At 36.3% G+C, this 25,912-nt stretch overlaps 1 protein-coding gene across 2 annotated transcripts in view; it reads right to left on the reverse strand.

The window, feature by feature from the left end:
- The window catches only part of GLG1 (golgi glycoprotein 1), a 118,236-nt gene extending 94,226 nt beyond the window's left edge, over window positions 1-24,010 (reverse strand). For both annotated transcript variants that reach the window (XM_031680825.2, XM_015241910.3), the window contains exon 1: window positions 23,511-24,010. In XM_031680825.2, coding sequence (XP_031536685.1) covers window positions 23,511-23,996 — 486 coding nt within the window. In that variant the 5' untranslated portion in view covers window positions 23,997-24,010. The remainder of the gene's footprint in view (window positions 1-23,510) is intronic.
- Between the last annotated feature and the right edge of the window lie 1,902 nt (window positions 24,011-25,912).

Raw genomic sequence — 25,912 nt, forward strand, 5'->3', positions numbered from 1 at the left:
CTCATTAAAGTAGGAAAAAGCTTTCTGTACAACTCGCCCAATTAATGCCATATCCTAAAGCTACTGACCTGTAAGAATTCTGTCTGTGATGCAGCATAGTCTATTTAATCTTTCAGCTTTGTAGGATTTCTTGCTCTACGAAGTTCAATTTTAGAGTAAATATTGTTAAATGTGTTTTATGAGTACTAAATGTAAATCATTTGTAAGAAATCAATAGATACTGTCTAACAAAAGAGAACATAAGTATTCTACTTAATAAATACTACTCCATAAATTCATAAATAAATAATAAATAAAAATAAAGAAATTCATAAATAAATAAATTCTACTTCAATAAATACAAGAATAAAGAGCGAAAAGAGTTGAAAGTAGGGAGAGCTTAAAATAGGGTAGTACAGTTTCCCATTATAAACCTGGTTGCACTCTGACTTAAAATTATGCACTGAAACATGAAAAAAAAAAAGGAGGGGAAGAAACAAAATCCACATGTTTGCCAGGACATATGGTATCTACGTGAGTATGGGAGCATTTCTTAAGATGTACTCCTATTCTATTCTGCTGTGCTTCAGTACACAAAAAAAGTTATCTGGTCTAGAGATAACTGATTTAAGTCCTCCAAAATGCCATTTGCATAAATCATCCGGTTCAAACAAGATTTAAGAAAGGACCTTTGAAACAATGTTTTTCCAAGATAACATGGCCTTACAAGGCATTTCAGTAATCTTTAACTAGCTGAAAACAGGTAAACGTGTCCTGAAAGTTCTGCATTTTTTAAGAGCCAGCTCTTAACAATCCACGTAAGTGGGCTGGATGCTGAATCACAGGATTCAAAGGCTGCCCCAGCAATGCTGAACAGCAATATTGTACCAGGATTGGAGAAATTACATGAACAAACCATTTTAAAAACTCAAGAGATCTTCATTTAAAGATACTGGCAAAACTTTTCCAGAATAGTTGAATCTCATGCTGCACCACTGTTTAAAGCACAAATCTAAATCCTAAAGGCTGTCACATAGTAAAGATGCTAAATCAAAGAACTAAATTGAAAATGTTCCTCCTAATGGGGTTAAGGACAAATTCCAGTGAGGCTTTTCTGGACCTATCAGAAAAATGGGAGATTGAAGGTTTGGGTAAAGGAAAAGTAAAAGTTCATCATAGGAAGTCCTTGAGAATCAAAACCACACTAACAATAAATGCAATGAAGTTTCTATTTGTTTTTTAATCAGGCATCAATTTTTAGAACTTTTAAGTACTGATAATATACATTCCACTTTTTTTTCCAAACAAGTGACAGACTTGTACTTCACAGTATTTGCAGAGGTGTACATGACAAAATCTTTTCCTAAAAATTCCAACCAAGAATTACCAATTAAGAAAAATAATTATGAAATGTTTACAATGTTTTATAACTTAAAAGTGAGCAGTTAACTAACTTGAGGTAAAGAGATGTTTCCTGTTTCACTTTAACATATTTATTTTTTATTTTAATTTTTTTTTTGGAGGGGAGGCAATTAAGTTTACTTATTTATTTTTAGAGGAGTTACTGGGGATTGAACCCAGATTGTGTATGCTAAGCATGTGCTCTACCACTTGAGCAACATATTTATTTTTAGAGCAATTCAGTTAGGTGGGATTTTTCTGAGCTCTAGTTAGTAGGTCTGCTTTCTCATAATGACATAGTTTAGTAATCTGAAACTATTTTAAGAGTATTACAAGGTCAGGGTTCAGCAATTAAATAGTAATTTGTGGATAGCAGGAACCAAGTTCTTCACTATTAGAGAAGGGAATTACAAATATAGAATCATAAATTACGTATAATTATAAATTATAAATGCGGAAAGGGAGAAAACGAAAATGAATCCTATGGTATTGAAGGCATCAGTATGAATAAAAATCAGCTTTCATTACGTTTATCTATATATATATACACATATAGATATGAATAGAATAGATGTCTATGTGCACACACACCCATATTGCATGTGTATATATACATGTGTACATATGTGTGTGTGCATACATCTATATGAATGCATGTTTGTAAATACACACACAATACATTTTCTGGCTCTGTTTGCCGAAGCAATGACACCTGAGTAGCAATGAACACATCTAGCACCAATGCCTTGGCTTCTATATACCACTCTTCACTAAAAGGAAGTAGAGCTCGTTAGAGAAGTGGTTGATTCCAGGGCTGGTATTGGAAAAGTACAAGAGGAGCCTGGGAGACTTCTGATTTCTGGTCCGGCATGGAAATCATCACTCCCATCCTCACAATGAGAAAAAAGCTAAACAAACTGAAAACTACCAACTCTTCTGAGATCCGTCAGAGACCTGAAGTCATGGGGCAAACCCCTTCCCTAAAATTGGAGAGATGGGTGTATATAGAGAATCACAGTTTATTGGAAGCTAAAGCCCAGGAGCAGAAGTCCGCTGCTGGAGCCAGTACCCAGTAAGGGACACTTAAACTACTATTGATAATTACTCCAATGTGGACAAGCTTAAGAGTTAAAAACTCTAGCGGAACGAACAATCTGAAAAGGAAATTAAGTAAATAATTTATTTATAATAGCATCAAAAAGAAAAAACACACAGAAATAAACTTAAAGGATGAGAAAGACTCATACACCGAAAACTACAAAACACTTGAAAGAAATTAAAGGAGACGAAAATAAATGCAAAGACATCCTATGTTCATGAATTGGAAGACTTAATATTGGCAATACTATCCAAAGAGATCTGTAGATTGAATGTAATCCCTATCAAAGACCCAATAGTATTTTTTGTGTTTTTTTTTCCTGCAGAAATAGAAAAATGTAAAATTCATATAGAATCTCAAGGGACCCTGGACAGTCAAAACAATCTTGAACAAAGTTTGAGATTTTACACTTAGTGATTTCAAAACTTATTACAAAGCTGCAGTAATCAAAACTGTAGTACTGTCATAAAGACAGACATACAGACCAACAGAACAGAACAAAGAGCCCAGAATAAACTTTATGGTCAAATGGTTTTCAACAAGGGTACCAAGACCATTCAATGAGGGGAAGGACAGTCTTTTCAACAAATGGTGTCAGAAAAATTGAACACCCTCATGCAAAAAACTGAATCAGATGGATCCTTACCCTACAGCATGTACAAAATTAACTCAAAATGAATCAAAGATCTAAATGTAAGAGCTAAAACTATAAAACTCTTAAAAGAAAGCATAGAGGGAAAAACTTGGAATTTGGCAATGTGTTCTTGGATATGACATAAAAGCACAAACAACAAAAGAAAAAATTGATAAACTGGACTACCTCAAAATTAAAAACTTCTGTGAATCAAAGGACAAAATCAACAGAGTGAAAAGGCAACCGATAGGACAGGAGAAAATACTTGCAAATCATTTATCTGGTAAGAGGTTAATGTCCAGAATACATAAAGAATTCCTATAACTCAACAACAACAAGTAACCCAATTAAAAAATGAGCAAAGGACTTGAATAGACACTTCTCAAAGGCATCCAAATGGCCAATAAGCACATGAAGATGCCCAAATAACTAATAATTAGGGAAATGTAAATTTTTAAAAAATCACTTCATATCCATCAGATTATTTAGAAAAATAAAAAAAATAAGTGGTGGAGAAGATGTGGAGAAATAGGAACTTTGTGCACTGTGGGTGGGAATGTAAAATGATGCAGCCACTGTGGAAAACAGTATGGTCATACCTCAAAAAATTAAAAATAGAATTACTATATGATCCAGCAATTCTACTTCTGAGTATTTGTATACCCAAAAGAACTGAAAACAGGGTCTTAGATATTTGTATACATGTGTTTATAGTAGCATTATTCACAATAACCAAAAAGTGAAAGCAACCCAAGTTGCTTGATGGCTGAATGGATTAATAAAATGCAGTCTATACATATAATAAAATATTATTCAGCCTTGGAAAGGAAGGAAATTCTGACACACACTACAACATGGATGAAATCTGAAGACACTAAGCAAATAAGCCAGACACAAAAGGACAAACAGTCTGTGATTCCACTTATATGAAGTACCAGAGTAGTCAAATTCAGAGACAGAAAACAGAATGGTGGTCACCAGGGGCTGGGGAGAGGGAAAATAGGTAGTTATTATTTAATGGGTATAGAGTTTCAGTTGGAATGATAAAAAGCTCTGGACATGGATTGTGGTGATGGTTTCATAGCAATGTGAATATACTTAATTCATTTTGAACTGTATACCTAAAAAAATTGGTTTAAATGGTAAATTCTGTTATGTATATTTTACCACTAAAAAAAAAAAGGGAAAAAAATTAATGGCACAGTTTTGGGTTGTTTTTTTAACTTGTATGCTTCTGGTATAATCGTAAAACAGTTGGATAGATGCCAAGTTTGAAAACAAACTATACAAAAGTAGGTAATTCTTGTTTGCATTACTGGCAGAGAAACTTAAAATAATTAAGTTTCTAATTACTCACACCCAATAAAAAGTTACTTTTTTCATTAAAGATTTATTGAGTATCTAAGAGGCACTAGGCTAGCAACTGGGAATACAACACTTGTGTTGCTATGAGCATGCATATACACCTAGAGCCCGAGGCCAAGTGCTATTACACAGACACAAAATCAGGTGACACCATGATAAAATTTAGTCATTATACGATGTATTAAAAAAAAAACTTCTGGCTGGATAGAGAATGTTCACTTTTTGTGATCCTGACATTTTGCATTTCTAAAGCTGGAATTCTTTACAGCAACTATTTATGGTGCTTTTCCTAACTGTTCTGCATCTACTTCAGAATGGCGTTTAATCCATTTTTTATGTACTTTCCTAGAGGCAACCCAGGCTTACTACATATTATTTGTAGGGCACAAAGCCCCAAGTGTTTGGCTCCATCCCAAAACTACCTTGCAACACTAATCAACATGGTGACAATTTTGAAAGTGACTACATAATTATTGTGGACAACAGGGATTAAAAAACTCTACATCCCCTGAAACTTAATTTAAGAATGAAATGGTTCTGAAGAAGGAAAAAAAGAAGAAAAGCAGAATAATCTTTATTCTATGGATTGTAAATTAAACCTAAGACAGCAACTCTCTTGGGAAGTGGTAAGGTTTGTGCAATTCAAAAGGGCTATAGCCTTTACTGATTTGAATCTCCTCCTTCCTTCTTCCTTTATGAGCATTTATATTCCCATTCCTCACCAGTATCTCCAGTCTTTCACCTTCTACTGGTTCCTTTCTCTTTGCCTTTAAACTAAAATGAATTTCCTTACTCTTGAAAAATCTTTATTTAACTGTGATATCCTCCCTTCCATATATTCTCACCTCTTGTCATTCTCAAACTTCTGAAAGACTAAAATAGTTTTAAATAGTCCAAATTTGGTTTCTACAGAATCTGTTCTATCTTTATTTACCAAAAACCATGCTCTTTTCTCAGACATTAATCTTAACTTTGTTACTCTTTTACCCTAGTGGTTACTACTACCTCCTTTCAAATTTTCCTTTCCTTTGCTCCCACAACTAAAATTTCCCTCTTTGGCCTCCACAATTAACAACTCTTCTAAATCTTCTTTTAACTCTCAACCATTCCTTCTGTTCCCTATAATTCCCTCAACAAGCCTCTTTACAACCCTCAATTGTGAGCATTCCCCCAGGGCTCAGTCCTTGGAATCATACTCCTCTATTTAGACACTCTTTAAGAGGGCTCAACCACTTTCATACCTCCAACTATAGCCTTTTAAGCTGAATGACTAAAATTTTGATTCAGTTTAAGATTTAGTTCCCAATTTACATCCTCTTACTGGAAATTGTCTGAAATGTCTGGCTGTCATTTCAAATTCAACACCAGCTAAGAATTATATATTTTTGGAAAGAGCCTAACAGTTAAACTTTAACCTCTCTTCACTTGATTAAATTCTACTGTTCCTTCAGCTCAATCATCATTTTCTTAGGAAAATATTTCCTGATTCTCTGATTAGCCAAATGTCCACATACGTCTCTTTCATAGCATTTATCATATCTATAATTTTCCATTCATTAGGTGATCCTTCAATAGCTATATCCTTCACTAGACAGTGAGCCCCTTGAGAACAGGGATCATGTTTTTTAGGAGTGAGAGATGAGGGGTATGAATCCCCACACTCCCAGCACCTAGCATTAAGTTCAGACATGTAGTAAATAATATTTACTCAAAATATGTCAAGCAAATGAAGAAAACCGCTTTAAATTTTTCCTAGGTAATGAGTCATCAATCCCACTTCCGTCTCTACTGCTACTAGTCCACTATAGTCCAGGTCTTTACGTTACAGTTTAATTAATTACAAATGCAGCTTACTCAATGAGCTCCTTCAGATCTTTCTTACTTCAACCCACCTTGCCACAAGAATAATTTCCTTAACTGTTCTACCAGGCCATTCTCCTACCCAATAATCTTCAGTGATTTCCTATTTCACTCAAAAACACATCTAAGCTAATGCAGACATTTCACTAAAGAACTCAATGTCCCAAGAACACTATTGTCAGCTGCTCAGGGCAGCCCCTCCCATTGGCCATGGCTTTAAAAAACACTGATTCTTCTCTTTGACTCTCCTATAAAGGAGACTTAGAATAATCTATGTTCCTGCAGACCACCATCAGTAATATTACTTTGGAAATGTTACTATTAATTGTATCACAAACATATAACATTAGTTAAATAAGTTTGGTGGGCAATAAATTCACAAATCATCTATTATGGTGTGTGTCTTACAAGGTATGATTAATATTATTTATAACATTCTTATCAATTAGTTTCAGAGTTTCATTTTGTAAATTTGTCCTTATATTCTTTTTTGTTTCCCTTTGTCTTTTTTAAAATTGAAATATAGTTGATTTACATGTTCTTAAATTCTAATGCTCACAGATTCAAAAGTTCTAAGTAAAATTATGGCAAATTAATTTAGCTGCCTAAAATAACAGATGCATACTGATTCAACACCAGAAAAGTCTATTAAAATAATACACCTCATTAAGAAACCACAAGTTTCTTTTTCAAGGGATTGTTTCTGTACAAAATAAAATTTACAAAACATATACCTAAAAATAAGAAAAAAATTCAACCATGTGTTATTATGCTAAAATCTTTATGAAATATAATAGTATGTAATACAACCGAGTGGCTTAGTTTCTCTTCTTATTTAAGTCCAATCACTGAAACTGGGTTTTCTAATGTATAATGCTTTTTTCCCTAAGATGGATTATTCACATCATTTATAGTAAGAGCCATAGAGAAAGAAATATTAACAAACTTTCAAAGTATTCTTTATGTTCAAAACACAACAATTCTAAGTGATTTAATCCCATGCCTGCATAGTTTTATGCACGTTTCAATACAAAGAACTTCCTGAACTGAAAAACTGCATTATTAAAGCCAGAGTACATTTGGATTAGAAAAAGACTAGATAGGTGGACTAACAGGTAGCAGACAAGACAGGTACCTCACCACCAGAAAACCACTAGTAAATATGACCCAAGACTACTGGAGGAAGGGGAAGACTATCAGATAGTCTTGCTAAATATAGTGCTTATAGAGAATGAAATGGACTTCAGCACCTGATTAAAAACAATTAAAAAACAAAACCCTTAGCAGTTACACTCCCTGAACTTTATAAAATCCTGGCCTCACATCATATTTAAACTCAAGAAAAAACAATGGGAATTTTACCATGACTTTCTAAAAAGGATTCCAAAATCCTTTTTGCTTTTTCAAAAGGAACTAAAACAAGGACTCCAACTGTTCTGTGTTTTAGCTCCAGTGTTATATTAAATCCAGAGATATTAAGCAATTTGCCCAATTGAACTAAGGAAAAAGGGTGTAAAAATGACAGTGGCATAAACAAAGAATCTGTTTTTAAATGGTACTGAATAATTACCCTGGATAAAAGCTTAAAGCAAATACACAGGTCAAGATCCTCAAGCTAAGACAAATGGTGAAGGCACATATAACAGCAAGAGGTCCCTACCATTAAGTTTATCATCAACATAGAAAGCAACCTATGAAGTCTAATCCAAAGTATTAAATCAAATCACAGTTTACACACAAATATCAAAGCAGCTAATCATACATTAATGGGAATACTTTTAAGTTATCTAAAAACTATATTTAAAGACTTGTTCATAAACTGTCCCAAACCTTCAAAGAGCCATGATTCTTCTATGTAACACTAAATTGACATCAGATAATCTGCCAATTCTCACAGAACATCCTGATCAGTATCCGAGTTCTTCATATCTCACAGAATGCTTTCAGATCTATTACACCTCACTTAATCTTCACTCCTTACAACTGCTCATTTTTACAGTTAAGGAAACTGAAGCTCACCAAATTGACTTACATAAAATAATTCAGCATCTATGGTCTTCTGGTCCAAAGATTTTCTTTAATTAGTTTTAAAATTTAAAATATTATATATGATGCTCACCTTTGATTAAAATAAATAATTCCCTTTACTTCGTCAATAAAGTGTCACTAGCAGAAAAATAGCATATCAGCTTGAACAAGCACTAACTTTCTAAACTTTCAGAACTGGATATTAAGAGTCCATATCAATGAGTAACTTTAAGTGTTTGTTCAGTAATTATTCAGTTTGCTGGGGAAAAAAAATAAAACACACAAATACAAATAAACACTAAATAATGTAGGGTATCACCACTCTGAATATGGCAAAATGACCAAATTTTGTTGTAAAAACTATACATACAACTATTTCTTTGAATAATCTGTTTCTGTGCTGAGAGTAAAAATTCAACTTTGTTGAATGTGCTTTCTTTTTCTCTGCTAAAAATCTGATGAATTCTAAAGAAATTAATCATGTGAAGGAAACTATTACATACATGTTATATAAATATATAAAAAGTTTGTCTGCCTTAACAAGTAGCATCACTTTACAAGTATTCTAGTTTGTAACCTAACCACATAATAAAGAAAAAATAAACCAAGACCCAATGTTTTAAATACCCTCCTGGCAAAATGCAGTCATTACCAATACCAACAGCATTTTAACATATATCCAATCACATTAAATTCATACTTAGAAACCTCCAGGTGACAGTCATCTTCTGAATCCAAGAAATACAGGCACTGCACAGCAAGAATAAACCTATGTCTGCACTTCAGCATGACAATGGAATTGATTTATCATCACAATAGACTGATCTCCCAATCATCAAATGGAGAAACAAAATGGAATTTTAAAAAAAGCAACCTAAACAGACATTTCAAAAGGTTGACAGCATCCTATACAGGCTATTATTAATATAACTAAATTATCAAACAACTATTTTGGATGATGGAGGATACTGGCTCAGAGGAACAATTATTCTGCACTTTTGCTATATTCTACTTGCTATGTTCTAATTAATTTAAATAATGAATCTATTATTATCGCAATGCAATCTATAAATCACCATTACACAGCATTGTTAAACCCTCATAAAAAAATCACAGAAGTTGCAACACTTATCAATTTGAATTGCATGCCATGTTGCAATGTCTGCCATCCAGGAGAAAGCTCAATTTCCCAATCTTGGTATATCTTGAATCATCTGGAATTCCTTACAGGTTACATAAACTGAAACTTATAATAATAGAAAGGCCAGATCTAGAAACAGTTGACTATGAACACAGTATCTTCAGAAACTAAGGAAAGAAAACAAGTCCAAGGATCTTGGCTCATCAGAGCAGAATGAGTAGACCCGCTTCAGAAAAGACTGGTTTTCCCAACCACTTTGAGGAGGAAAAAAAAAAAACTTAAAAAATAAATACAATTGTTTTAAGATACAAGTTTGGGGGGCGTTTTTTTTAAAAAGATGAAAGTTTTGGGGGTTTTTTTTTTCAAGTTCTGGCAATAGGAGAGTGTTCTGTTTTTATTTAGCACAAGAAGAGCTATGAATTAAAATTGACCTGGAATACAATTTTTTCATATAGCTTACAAACTAACGTCATTATGTGATAAAGCAAGTACAGTAAAATGTTAATGGTAAAATTTTAATGGTTGGGTATACATGGGTGTACAATGTACAATTTTTTTAAACTTCTCTGTATGTTTGAAATTTTTTCATAATAAAATGAGGGCTGAAACTAAATCTACCTCTTAAAGTAACAGCGGTGATTAAACAAGATAATGGACACAAGCGCATAACAACTGCCCAATAAATGGTAATCTATTTCCCTGTTCCTTACGAACAATGTCAGTTATCCAAAGAATGAGCTGTCTTAAAAGTCAAGAAACTAGGTTCTAGCAATATATACATTCTTCAGCAAAGAACAGAACTTAAAAAGCCTTCAACAATAAACACTAAGAAGTATAAACGAAGTTATTTTAAAGGCATAAACTAAAGAGAATGGAGAATCCCTTAAGTGCCAGGAAAAGTAGGGAGGGAGGAATAAAAACCACGGCACCAGGACAGGAAGGAAGAAGGGAGACGGTTTCATTAACCTAGGGCTTAAGGCTCAATGATCAGGGACAGGAAACAAGGTCTTGACCCTCAGCAAGCATAAAACGAACTGAGATCGCTACACAAGGCTGAAACTGCTTCCATACTTTAAATTAAAGAGATTATAATACTGAAAACTGATTACAATAAAGTATTTCCATACGTTCAGAGCAGAAAAAAGAAAAATCTGATTGTTTATCAACAACTTTCACATTCCTAGAGAAAATGGGAAGGAACATAACTGCTTGATATATGACAAATCAAAGGCTGGCCACATGAACCTGACCTGGCTTGCCCAGATAACTATGTTAGAACTTGCTAGCTGTCTCCTAGCATTCTGTGCTCCCCTTTTCACCAAGGGGAGCTGTCACTGGGAGTGCGTTACCTAGTCCCCTGCATGTATGTGGAGAGTTCTCACCAGTGGAATGTGAACAAAAGAGCTGGGACCACCTCGGGATCAGGGCTTTTAAGAACAGGTGGTTGAAAGGGTGAATTTTATGGCATTGTGAACTATATGGGAGGAAAGGTGACAAGGACTTTAAAAAAAAAAAAAAGCAGCAGGCAGTGCTTCTTTCTTGCCTGCTGAAAGCATAGAGCCCTAGAAAATGGAACCAGAAGATAGGAGAAACTAGGGTATCTGCATCACCAAATGGCTGACAATTTTCCACAACTTCTCTTGTGTTAAACCACTGATATTTTTAGGTTCGGTATGGCAGTTCATTCCATGCTAAGTAATACTTAAGGAAATCTTTTATCTTCAAAGTTGGTAAAAGGCTTGGCTCAACCCAGTTACAAGCTGACCCTCTTGACACAAAACAAAATCATACCTGTGGGACTCTCATGCTAAAGTAGTTTTGTCACTCTCATGCTAAAGTAGTTTTGTCAACATGGAGCAATGAAAAATAGATCTTCATCTTAATTTTTAAAAAAGTTAAATAGGGAACATATACATATAGCTCAAATATTTTTAATTACTTTTTTCATTTTTTAAAATTGAAGTATAGTTGATTTACAATGTTTCAGGTGTCAATTATTTTTTAAAAAATAAACAATATGAAGAATATAGTAGAAAGTTCCCACTCATTTTTAATCCTCCATTAGCCTAGTTTCTTCTGTATCCTTCCAGAGCATTCCAATGCAAATACAAGCAAACACTAATAAATATTTTTATTCTTCTTATTCTTCCTCTTTGATTACAAAAAAAAGGTAGTATAACAAGCGGTAACTTTACTTTTTTAATTTAATAACAGATCTTGGAGATCTTTCCATACTTGACATAAAGAACTGCTTTTCCACAGCAATACAACAGTTCATTGTATAGAAGCACAATAATTGATTTGATCACTCCCCTGAAGGATGTTAGGTTGCTTCCAATTGTTTCCTATTACCAAAAAAAAAAGAAGAAGAAGAAGAAGAAAAGCTTCAATTAAATACCGCCTACACACTGATCATACTGTTATGTATAAATTTTCAGAAGGAGGATTGTTAGGTCAAAAGATATGCATATTTGCAACTGTAATCAATAATTCTCAATCTCCTTTTCTAACAAATCCTCCTATTCGTTTCCATTTGCTATGTCAGAAGTTAAAATTCAAGGGATGGTGATTTCTACTTCTGCTCATGAAGGACTAGTAACTACAGGAATTGCCCCCATAGTAATTAACAACTGGACAAAATATATGAAATAATTTTCAGTCACTGGCCAGCAGGCAGCTTAAGCCTACAATCCCTGAGAGAAGCGAAAGCCTGATTGTTACCCTAGCTTACTGCCAGGAAGTGTTTTCTAGGCTGCAGCACAGGGAGGGAGAACTCAGACAGAATCTGGTGTTCTTGCTGAGTACAGGAGAGAAATCAAAGTTCAGGGGATTCAAGGTGGCCAGATTTGCAAGACAGAGAGAGTACTGGAAAGGAGAGCTGTACAAAGAGCCCAGGAGATCTTTGGAGGGGTCCTCCTGAGTCAAGTCCTATCCTTTGTGTGTGTAGTGGGAAACAAAACACTGAAAAACAAATAGGCCAAATAATTCTTAAGCTCACACAAGGCAAGGAGTAGTTCATTCCCACCACCCAGAAAGGAGAGACCTCATATAACTCGGGACACTGGATGGAATCCCAGAAGAGTCAAATCTCAGCAGTAGAATTAAATTACGCATAGACTAAAGGCTGCTCTGGACTTGCCTTAACAAAGTTTAAAAGCAAGCCTCAAAAGGACCAAACTGACCTGCATGTAACCTGTGTGCCAGACCCAACACTCATGAAAGTAGTTCAACAAAATTCAGCACTCAAAAAGATGTAAAATTCACAATGGCCAACACCCAACAAAAAAAATCACCACACATGCAAAGAAATAGGAATGTGACAACCAGAAGAAAAATTAATCAGTAGGAAAAAACCAAAGAAATTACAGCTGATGGAATTAGCAGATGAGGACCTTAAAGGTATCTGAATGGAGCGTGGGAAAATGGAGCTGCCCCAGTGCTCCTGGAACCAGCCAATGAGGTGGACTACATACCCTCATTAATGGCTCAGATTATACTGGAAAAGTTTCTACAGGAGCAAGAGGAAACTCCATGAACAGAAAGAGATAAGTTCACGGGGCCTCTGAAATATCTGAAGCTCTGGATACCACAGCTGTATATGATAATCTAATATGAATGTTCTTTATTAGCCCCGGCATAGGTGCTTATCTTATAGATGTTTTGGGTTTGTATTCATTTTTGTTGGCAACTACTAAAAATTTTTTCTGCTAAAGTCAGCAAAAAATGTAATTGAATGGCTCTTTTAATTTACACTTAAAACAGCTATTACAAACACATTCAAGGTTGTAAAGGAAAATATGAACATAATGAAGGGAGAAATGGAATATACAGATGAAAAATAGAATATCTAACATAAAAAATACACTGGATGGATGGCATTAATAGCAGACTGAAAAGCACAAAAGATCAATGAACCTAAAGATACATCAACAGAAATGATCCAAAACGAAACAGAGAGGAAAAAAACCCAAACACCACTGCTGGTGGGGAGAGGAGGGTAAAGAACAGAGCCTCATGACTGTGAGACAACAGCAAGCAGTTTAACCTATAGTAAGATCAAAGTCCAGGAGAGGAGGAAACAGAAAAACTATCTGAAGAAGTAAGGGGCACACAGTATGTGTTCAAATATTTGCCGACACATTTAAATAAAAATGGGAAAGGGCTATAAAAATATAAAAACAATAATATGAAAATGTACCATTTACATCAATGTGAAAGTTATCAGAAAACCAATGTGGTAACATGGGAAAACAGAGGCTTTACATTTTAAAACACTAGAGCTGAAGTCTAAACTCCGTTTCTTAGTATTTACATAACTTGGGCAAATCATAGTCCATCTGATTCTTGCGGTTTTTCTGTCTGTAAAATAACGCTGCTATTTGTCCTACCTACTGCATACCACCATCAAGAACTGCAAATGAGATTAAAACGGTTCCATAAACTAAATGCTAGGTAGCAACTTAGAGTAATTAAATATTTAGGCAGAAGGTCGTTAGGTCAATACTTAGTTTTTAAAAAGCAAGTATATTTGGTGAGTTCTTCTCTGACATTTACATCTGGTTCCACATTTCCCCTATTGTAAGAGAGGTAAGAAAAGTTTTTCATAACACAGTACTTTTTATGAAACAAAACTCTCAAGTCACCTATTTTTATGCCAAATAATCATCCTCCTTATTAATTAACCCACACTATGAGTGCTCTGTAAATATTTCACAAATGAGTAAGAGTATACAACAGTCCACACTGGTTCCCTTCTCTTAGTCCTGGGGGCAGATAAACCAAAGACAAGCTGGGGAAAAAATTTCAGGAAGATTCCCAAGGTGAGATTCCTACACTGAAATGACCAAATTTCTCCTATCTCCTTGTTCTTAACCGTAGGTTTCAAGATAATACAAAAGGAAACAATGAAATTGCAGCGGAAGCAGATATTATTTACTCAAAATCTGAACAAGATGAACAATTAGTTTGAACCATATGAAACTGCTGCTTTTATATGATCAAAACATGATAAAAAATGTTAGTAATTCTTAAGGTTTAATCTACTAGTAAAAGCAAGCCAGAAAACAATGCTTAAAGGAGAACTGATGGGGGAGGGGCAGTGGGCTGTGCAAAGGGAAAAGTAATGAACAATATTCTGGGGCAGTAAAGTCTTGAATCACTGAATATAAAATCTTCAGCGACAAACAATATCTACATAAAAACCCTGTAAATTCAATAGCTATAACTCTGGAAGCCTTCACCAGTAAACTACTTCTGATGGAGCATGGTCACCAAACAGCTGGATGTTGTGCAGGGAGCTAGTGGCAAGCAAAGCTAAAGAATGGAGAAGCAGCCTGAGATCATCAGCTAAAGAATGTAAATTTGTTTCCATAAGAGGAAGGGAACCACACCGATCATACCGATCTCTTCTGACTTTTGCTTTCACTGCTCTTATTTCTCCAGTTTCAGGTGACACTTTCAAGTCGAAAATCAATATACAATAGTACACATTCTTGAATCTTCTTATAATGATTTTTTTAAAAACAGCAATCCTACACTAAAAGTTTTTTATCTATACACATATCAGTCAGGTCCTAATCTAGCAAATCAGAGTTTTAATGCGAGATTGTGGAATTTTAACTATTTTAAAACTATTCAAAACTAACTCTACTACGTAATTACCTTGGAAAGAAGGCTCACATACTGAAAACATTTTGTGCTGTCCTTAATGTGTGATTAATTTATGTATTTATACTTTTAATATAGATTATTTCACAGGCGAGAAAATGTTCCCACCTTAGCAATATTTAAGTCTTTACATATTACTTTCCCTCTGAAAAGTTGCCAACTTTCAGGAAAATTTCAGTGATATTTATATTTACCTGGTTTTACAAAGAGCAAAAAAGATAACAATAAATGCCTTCTGTTTCTCAGCTACTTAGTCATTCCATTCTACAGACAGAGGATCTGTTTTAAGCAACACAGTCTACAGAATATAAGAGCTAATTTTTTTCCTCTTATGTGATAGAGTTTTCCTTTGTTTGACAGGCAGTATATTCCAAATTTAGGCATCATTTAGGCCAAGAGAACTAAAGAACATTTGGTAGAACTGAATTCCTCTACCCAGAGAATTCATTCCTTGCCCTCCACAATCTCAAAATGTACGCATTTTAAATACCCAGCAAAGATGCTATGAATGTTCTTGACCTTACTCTTCAACAGAGTTCAACCAGTTTTCTTAAAGAAGCCTTGGAAGGATTATATAAAAGGTGTGGCACATTACAGTTCACTTCACATTTCTCTTAAGATCGTGAACATAAAACCTTATCTTGAAAGCTGTCATCAAAGGCTACTGATGGACAAGTGCAATTTGATGGGTGGTCTATATATTTAAAATTTTTTCATCCTCACCATAACCTTGTGGGCGTAGGTTTCATACTTCAATTTTATAGATAAGAAGTGAAGGCTGAAGAGATAAACTTGTCCAAGGTCACAGTAAGTGAGCTAGGATTTGAATCCAGGACTATAGTCCAGAGCCCACTTTATTTTGCCATTCACCACACTGCTTCTCCTGTCATGAACTCCACATGACCACAAGACCTTTCTCTACTGATTATCTCAACTGCAATGGTCAGTAAATGGCACCAATTAACAGATGATCGATTATGTGAGCGATTAAAACTCTCCATTACATCCCCTTCTACCTCCTTGAAATTTTTGTTCTCTTCATGTTGTTTATCACATTACAGAGCTGATTTGGCCTGTGTAGGAACACCTTCCTAGATATAAGAACATTTTCTTTAAACATGATTTCTCTTTCTTTCTTTTTCTTCTTTCTGTTATTCTACTTTCAAATTGGTTTATAACATAGCACATTCTCCTGGTTAATTTCTCTCATATATCATTTCACTTCCCTATTTATCTTGCTTATGAATTTAAGTATACATTATACATATTTTTTTAAGGAACAAAGAAATGTTTTAACAGTTTGTTCTATTTTACAAGTGTACAGATCCAGGAATTTGAATAAGTACCCATTTTCATTATGACCCCCCCCATAGAGTTATACATGTTATTCAAGCCTTCAGTAGAATGTGTAGATACTGTAAATACTATGCAGTCAATCTAACAATTTTCTAATTTCAGTAAAATTACTAAAACTGAATGAAAACAGATGCCTGGTTCTTTTAATTCATTGTTTTTAGATTCCAGTCCACACTTCTTGTTCCTCCACACTCTATTTTAATGCAGATACAAGGGTGATACAAGGGTTAGAATTGGCACAGCTCTGAGGGCCATCACTTGAGATTCTTTCTTAAGTTTCGACTACATCTAATTCAACCAAATAAAGATGAGTCACTTACTGACTTCTAGTTTCATGAGTAGAGCTCTTCTGAATATGAAGGAGCTATTGTACCCCTTACAACTCATAAATTCAGCATGCGAAAGATAAGATCCATCCATTAATCAGATCAGCGGACATTTTAAGGTAGCTAAATTAAGAATTTCACGATGTGAACAACCAATTTAAGAGTGAAAAGTACTGAAGAGCTTTCTTCTGATTTTTTCAACCATTTCCTCCACCATATGTCCACAGCATTTAATTTAGCCTTCACTTACGGCACTTAACAACTTTATAACTTGTATTATGGTGTTTAATAAAGATATCTTTTTCTTTTTCCAGATCAGTGCTGTCCAATAGAAATATACAGAAGTCACATATATCATTTTATGTCTTCTAGTAGTCACATTAAAAAATAAAAAGTAAAATTGGCTTTAATAATGTATTTAACCCAATATATCCAAAATATTGTCATTTAAACATGTACTCAACATAAAAACTGAGATAGTTCACCTTTTCGTGTGTGCTAAGTTTTCAAAATCAAGCATGCATCTTACACTTACAGCACACCTCAATTCAAACTACTCACGTTTCAATAGCTCAGTAGCTACATACAGCTGTTGACTACCACCCCGGACTACCACAGGGATGGGGCGAGGGTGGAGATGAGATATTTCACAGCTGGACAGACTTGCTTTCAAACCTTAATTCCACTACTTACTGGCTCTGAGGCAGTTCCCTGATTTAAAAAATAATAATACTCTATTTCATTATAGGTTACCACAAAATACTGAATATAGCTCCCTATGCTATACAGTAGAAACTTTGTTTATTTTACATATATTAGTATAGTATTATAGTAACTATAATGAAAAAGAGCATGAAAAGGAATGTATGTATGTACATGTATGACTGAAACATTATGCTGTACACCAGAAATTGACACAACATTGTAAAGTGACTATACTTCAATTAAAAAAAATTAAAATAATACTAGTAATATATTTCTCATAGGATTAAATGAGATAAAATGCCTAGAAAACATTCAGTCCCTTAGGGCGGGGCACATAAAAAGCCCTCAGTAAAAGCTAACTATTATCATATATTTGTAAGCTTTAACATTAAGCACAGTGTTTTGCACATAGGAGGTATTCAATAAATGTTTGGTGAAGAATGAAAAATTTGCATGACATCCTATAAACCATTTTAACTGCTTCTTTTTAAAATATATACATTTCTTACATAAACAGGAAAAGTTTTTTTGACTGTTACTAACTAAATTTGTTTTCAACACATTAGGAGAAGTGTACAAATGAGAAATGTATCATTTCATCTCTTGGAGTGTTCAAGTATTTCATTTTCTTCCAAAGAACAATGAATTATTAAGCAACTCTATACTGTAAAGCACTCTTATCAAGAGACTTCCTAAAAGTGCTTTCCACAGATGACAGTGCTATTTTACAGGTAACTCAATCATCTGCAGGAATATTTTTATCTCGGATTCAGATAAAAACACATCCCATTTCTGGTCTTTACTTGGAGAACGAGCCAGTGTGGCAGTTAAGGCCCTTAGTAACCTGAACTCTGAAAGATTCTCAAATTCTCTACTTCAGTCAGTACCAGCCCCCTTAATTTCTTTTCACCTGTGCTTATGATTCCCTTGCATATGTTTTTATTCCTACAGATTACAGAATCACAAAGTACCAGAGCTGGAAGGATCTTAAGAGATAATCCAGTCTTAGCATCTTCCAAAGCATGCACCATAGGTGGTAAGCAAGATGATTTCAGGCAATATGTGTTAGTATTGTATACTTTAATGGTCATATATTTTAAGTGTATCAGAAAAATATAACTAATACATCAAACTCAAGAACTCATGTCTATCTTCACTTACAAGCATAAAGTAAAGTGTCCGTACTTAAGGGAAAAAAAAGTGATTTGACTTTTAAGCTAAGAGTAGCAGAGCTGGGTTCCATCCAAGTCTGAACCCTAATTTTGTGCTCTTTTCATTGCCCTAAAGAATTTACTGTCTGTGTGACACCAAGTGATGAACACTCTCTTACATAACTGTTTCTTGATCATAATCTCGTTTATCAAACCAACTGTAAGCAATGGTGGTGTCTTTAAGTACTAGTGTTCTTCCACAACAGTAAGTGTATAATAGAGATCAATAATGCCTTGATTATGTGGTTAGAGTGCTTCCAACCACTGAGAGGTAGCATAGTAGGAAATTCCACACTGGCTCAAACAAAACAACCATAATATACCCTAAAGCTGAACAATGTTTAGATTAATTGCTGTTTGCGTTATTCATATCACAACTTCTCCCCATGAATGAATAAGATATCAGGAGATGGTATACATATAAATCCTAGAAACTATAAAATACATCATACAGGGAATATGTACAGGAAACAACTTATATAGGCTAAATAACAGGGATCTTAGAAACCGTAATATTACCCAAACCTCTCATTTAATACATGAGGAAACTGAGACTCACAGTGGTGAAATGACTTGCCCAGAGTTATACAATTAGTTAATGGCAGTGCCTGCCAGCTTTAGTCCTCTTTGTGCTGTTCCACAGATTCAATACAAATAGGAGAATGTATCTAAATTCTACCATTATACTAATACAAATTACACTTAAGGTGAGATGGGACTTGAAAATCTTTTCATTAAGCAAAAATGCTGCTCATGATGGACTCAGACTAGTAACTAAATTAGCTTTGTCTAATAATGGAGGTCTGTCCACCTGAAAAATCTACAATACTACAATGCAAAGAAGCTGTTGCTACCCAATTGTTCCTGGTAGTGAAGAAAAGAGGATTCTAATTCCAGGCAATTCTTCTCATTCAGTGTTCATTTACAAACCCCTGGCATTCTCAACAGCCACATACTAATTTCCCTAGCTGCAACCATCCATGGTAGATTAGAAAGAGTATGGTCTTTGAAGTCAAAGAGAACTTGCTGAATACCAGCCCTAATACTTAGGACAGGACAAATTAGATTGGATAAATAACTTTATCTCTCTGAGCCTATTTCTCAACTAAGATAATAAGACAACACTATCGGCCTCACAGGACTACTAAGAATATTAAATGAGATAATATAGATAGTGTAGTACACCATCTTAGGATACAACTAAGTAAAAGGCTAAGAATAGAGAAAGAAAAACATTCACCTGTGAGTTTGAAAATGGGTATACTGTGTTGTAAATGTTGAAATGTTAATTCCTGCTCAATATATAAAACAATCCATCTTAAATAAATATATACAAAACATTCACTATGTGCATAACTTAGAGATAGTGGTCACAAATTTATAATCTAAAACTGATATATCAAGAGAAGGTACCAAGAAATTCAGGAGAAATATTTCATGATGCTTTTAAATAGTAAAACTAACACTTAGGTTCTTGTTTTATTTTTTTAAGATCTTATCAGAGACACATATTGAAGTATTTTTAAGTTAAGTGACATAGTGTCTGGGATTTGCTTTAAAATATGCCATTTTCCTAACCTCTGTGACAGAACAAAAAAAAAGTGGGGATAGTTGAAGCTAGGTGATGTATACCTAGCAAGTAATCATACTATTCTAATTCTGTTTATGTTTGAAATTGTCCATATTAGAAAGATTTTTTTGTTTTTTTTTAAATCTAACAACAACGACAAAAAAAAAAAAAACCCTAATAAAAACTCTGCACATCACTAATAAACTTCTTCTAAGGAACCAGTGTCTCCATCTGAATCTTCTAAACACAAGACATTATTGGTCATTTTAGTCAAAAACATATAAAGTATTTTAAAATTATTCTCAATATAAAGCATGTCTTATCTCTTTATCCAATACTAAACTAGACAGCTGTAACTTCTCCTTCTTTGGTATTACTACTCTAGCTGGCAGAACAGCCCAGGGTATATTTTTCCCTTTTCCCTTTATACTTTCTAATTATGTATTTTTATAACTAGAACCACTACTAGTTGTAAATATATACATATAACCAGGACTCCAGTCCCACCATTACTGCTATTATACTCACTATGTAACAGCTTGCCCACTGGGAATACTTGACCTTTTAAAAAGTATGACTCATCTGAGAGCATTAAAAAACTGTAACACATACCTTCAAAACAAAGGACAAAATGAGACTATATGCAGTTTTACTACAGTTTACACATAAAATTTTAATTTGTTGGCATATGATGCATTAGACAAACTCAAAGCATCCATAAATACCTTCAAACAGATTCTGTAAGTGAATTAGTACATAACTTTGAAAACTACACTAAAGTGAACCTTAAAATATTTGAACTTAAGACTTAACCTAACACTATATACCCATAATGTTTCAAAATAAAAATGTGGTTTACTACACTGCCATTTAAACAGTCACATGTTTTGCCTTTTCTTAATTCTAATAGCAAGAACAGAGAACAATCTTCCCAAATATGTATCCAAAGGGATAAAGAAGCACAAATGTCTACTTCCCTATCAAACTGTCCTACTTACCAAAAAGCACATACAAAACATATTCCATACTTTCATCCAAATGTGCCTAGCTAGTTTACTTTTTTAATTGTTTCAAACACATACATTAGACTTAACTAATTGTCAAACTAATTGGAATAAAATTTCCTTTCAGTCTTTAAAGGAAAAAAAAGTAGCTTAAAAATAGCTCTATCCTCTTGAAGAATATACACAGTTGTTCACGGTACTCTTTTTTCAATTTTTATGTCTATAAAATTGGAAGAAAATTAGAAATTTGGACAGCCCTGCTCCCCCAAAACTCCCACTTCCAATCTAGATGACACCTTTTCTTCCTCTCTCTGGAGCATAAAAAGGACTCCATTAGTTTACTCATCCTCAATCAGTCAACATTATTTACTGAGTGTCAGCACTGAACTAGGTACTCTGGAAAGTTAACAAAGAAAATACAGGATCTAGTAACTACCTTCAAAGAGTTTATATAACATCCCCATAAAGGAAGAAAAATGTAGTTACCAAAACAATATACTTGCTGGGAATCTTACAGTCAAAGGTGGAGCAGAGACTACATTTTTAGGCCAGGTTCTTGGCACTAAGCAATGCAAGAAAGATAGCACCTACCAAATTAAACAGACTCCAAAAGAGGTCAAATCTAAGATATTTATGGATTTTACATGCTGCTACCCACTTTTACATGCATGTCAAAGGAAGATGCTCGTGTAGGTGAAGGTTTCCAAAAGTCCCTATCTGATACACATAAAGAAAGAGATACGTACCCCATGAATAGGCCACTTTTTGACACTTTTTCTAATAACATCCTGTTTCTGCCAGAAACCACTAACCAAATGTTTGGTCTCCAATATTAAGATCCTAATTTGAGGGAATAACATCTATTATATATCATCAAAGGTCAAACAGAAAATTTCAAAAAGGTTGACAGAGTTAAGAATCTTAGCTGTATCTACTAGAGGAGTAGTTGAAGAATAAATAACAAGGGATTATCTTTCTAGTTTTCAAATTGTAGATGAGAAGTCATCTAAGGCCCCACATCACTGACGGCTCTGGAAACATCCTTTTGGTCTCCTGAGTAGGTATCTTTTCCTATTGTGAATTACTTACTCTGTATGGAATATCAGAGCAAATATGACAGTGGGATGAAGGGAGAATAATTGCCAAGACTAGCAATTTTTCACAAACCAGTGGTCTTCCCATGACCAGGAACACCTTACACAATTCTGATAACAATTTCCCAAACAAAGCTATACCAAGGAGCAGCTTCACTCTACTTGTCAATCTTTGGGCCTGATTCCATATATCCAAACCTTTAGAAAGAAGTATCCCTACCAGATTTGCTTCCAAACGTTGGGAATGGTCAAATATGCACTTACATCTGCAGCATTAAATCTAAAGAAGAAATTCTCTATGTTACATCAAAACATCAAACAACATCAAACCTAGACTGCATTAAGACGTACTGTTAAAATCATATTCAGTCATCAGAAAGGCAGACCCCACAACCCAATCAATACAGCCTCAAATGCTGCCCCAACTTTTCAAGCTTTGAGACTCTAAATCACTTGGCGTAATAGCTTACACTTGAGATTCACTACAAACTGATGAAAAGAAGTGAAGAAGAAAAAGCACACAGTTTCAGTAGCTGGTAGATAACAAGAATTTTCGAATTACAAAAGAACAAGGGAAAGACAGTCAATACGGCTGCAGAACACAATACACATCAGAATACAACCCGAGATATCTAAACAAACGTTATCTACCGCCAATAAACAGAGCATTCTTTAACAGCTTAAGTACGCCAACCATTTTTCATGTTTATAAGGGTTGCTACAAATTATCCAAGTCTAAACGGACGGCAAAATCCTAAACAGGTCTTGGGCGAGGAGCCACAGTGCTTAGGGCATCACACAAAAGACCGGAGCAAACATCAACACCGTCAGGGCCTTAGCCGTTTGCGGCCGGAGCCCGGGTCGGCGTCCCAGACCCCCAGAGGGAATGAGGCGTGGGGGTGGGGTCCTCGTCTTGGAATGCGCCGAGGAACGAGGGGCAGATAGGGAAGGAGTGAGCGCAACAGAGGAAGCGAGAGAAGCAACAGACCGGCGTCAGCGGCTTCCAAGGCCGGCGACACCCTCGGGCCCTCACCAGGCCTGAACCTCCCGTCCCCGTCCCGTCTCCTCACCTCCCTCACGTCCTGCAGGCACTCGAGCACCGCCAGGTTGTTGCTCCAGGTGTGCTTGGGACACACACGGGTCACGTCCTCCCTGCAGGACTCTTCCTCCGCCAGCTTCCAGCCTCCTCCCGCTCCGCCAGGCCCTGCTCCGCCCCGCCGGGCCGAAGGCCCACCCGCCGGGAAAGGCGGCTGCTGCTGCTGAGGCGGTTGTTGCTGCTGCTGCTGCTGCTGCTGTTGCTGCTGCTGCTGCTGTTGTTGCTGTTGCTGCTGCTGCTGCTGGAACTGAGATGACTGAGGCAGCTGAAGCAGCGGCTGACCCGCCGGCCCGCCGCCTCCAGGCTGCCCTACGAGGGGCAGAAAGTTGGCCCCGGGGCCCTGGCCCTGGATGTGGCCGCCCTGACCCGGGAGTTTGTCGGCCCCGGCAGCCGCGAGCAGCAGCAGCTGCAGCGCCGCCGACAAGCGGAACATCCTTCGTACACGTCCACACGCCGCCATCTTGGGTCCGCGGCGAGCTCGACGCACCCGCCGGCGCCGCGTATTTAAATGAGGGGGCGGGAAGAGGGGCGGGGCCCAGCGAGGTCCACCCGAGCCCTTTCCCGGCAGGCGCGGACCCCGCTAGCTGGGAGTACAGCTCAGAGCCCGCCCTAGTAGTGACCCACGCCCTGGACCTACGCAGGCAGGAAATCGGCGCTCTTTGCCAGGGGAGTTCTTGGTGCTCCTTAAGAAACCTGGGTGGGGCGGCTTTGCCTGATTTCCTTGGTTGTCATCACAGAAAAATAAAGAAGAATTGGGGTTGCCACAACCAAGATGGCCGGTAGAGTATGCCATCCGTTCAGTGACTTGAAAAAAAAAACTTTATGTGTAGAGGTGAACTTTACAGCATCAGGTGTATTCCAGCATCTAAGAGCCTCTCGCATCACTCCTTGGTTCCTTCCACAGCCTCAAAAGCCTTTCTTACCCGGAAAAGAAAGCAGCATTAAATCAGGGTTAGGAGCACAGGTTCCAGAATAAGAAAAGAGCCCATAATAATCCTTGCTCTTCAGCAGACTAGGCAAATCCCTTAACTTCTTTGACCTCATTCTTATCTGAGAAAGAAGAGGAGGAGCTCTAATGTTAAGTATAATCGTGAAGATTAGAAATGATAGTAAAAAAGTGCCTGGCCCACAATATGGAATTCAAAAAAGTTATAGCCAGTATTAGAAATAAACTGTGAAACCCTTTATGTGAGTCCTGATTGTAAGCCAGAATTTAAACTCATGTTTCAAGGAGGGGAAGAAAATAACAAAACACGTCTTTGAGGCTTCAGGTTAAGTCTGTGCCTGGGTAACTGTCTTTCAGGAATAGTTATTTCACTTCTCATCAGTGTCCCTTCCTTCTTCATAGGAGAGCTGCTATCTTCCCAAAGCATCTTCACAGCCATTATGTCATTTAAGTCATGCATCAGGCCTGGGTTGAGTTCTACTTCAGCTGAGGAATGGCACAGATGGTAATAGTTCTACACAGCAGGGTTAAATGTCCTGCCCAGGACGAACTTTGCCAGCTTGGGACCAGAATCCCTGGCCTCCCACTAGCACGGTGTGCTTTTACCCTGTCCTGCCAATATAGCATGTTGGGAAATGAGGGCAGCTGGTGCATGTGATCCCAATAGGTCATCCATGTTAAAAAAAAATGCAGCTTCTGCTGTCCTAACCCACAAATGGACAGTGAAGACCAGGTCAGACATAACTAGAACCTGAGAAGTTGGGTGGGGGCTCATGGACCCCATAAGGAACACCTGAGACTGAGAATATTCTAGGGGTACAAACTGCCCACTGGGGCTGACCACAGGCCTCTGTCTCTAGGAATGAGGGCATGTTAGCATCTCTACCAAAACTCACCCCTGCTACCGCTATAATGTGGTCCTAAGACTACTGCCAATCTTGAGCATTGACTAAGACAGCCCAGGGTAGGCAAGATAAATGTACATGTTCCTTAACAGATACATAATAAATAGTAAATCTCAGGACAGCTAGAGAAGTGAAGTTCTTGAAAAGTCACTAAGGGTAATTAATTTTCAATGATGAGTCTGCATGTGCTCCGACAACAAGTGAGAGTTTATTTGAAGCCAGTTTAAGGCTAGAAATGGACAATCCACCAAGAGAAGCCAGCAGTTGCCAGCTCACAGCCTGCACTGAGGAAACCCTACACCCGGCCACAGATTGCCTGTAGAGATAGGGACGAGTGTATGTGCCTATCTTGAAATCACAGTGACCAATAAGCAAGAAATTGAGAGAAATCTGGGAAACCCGCCAGCTCAAGCTGTATCAGGCAAGTCTAGGCACAAACCCACAAGCCAATGGGGAGAGGGTTGACCTGAACTGGGTCTCCTGGCCTCACTGACTTTTCAATAAAAAATAGACTGTCTCTATCAC

This window comes from Vicugna pacos, chromosome 9, assembly GCF_048564905.1.
Source record: "Vicugna pacos chromosome 9, VicPac4, whole genome shotgun sequence".
NCBI classification, from domain to species: Eukaryota; Metazoa; Chordata; class Mammalia; order Artiodactyla; family Camelidae; genus Vicugna; species Vicugna pacos.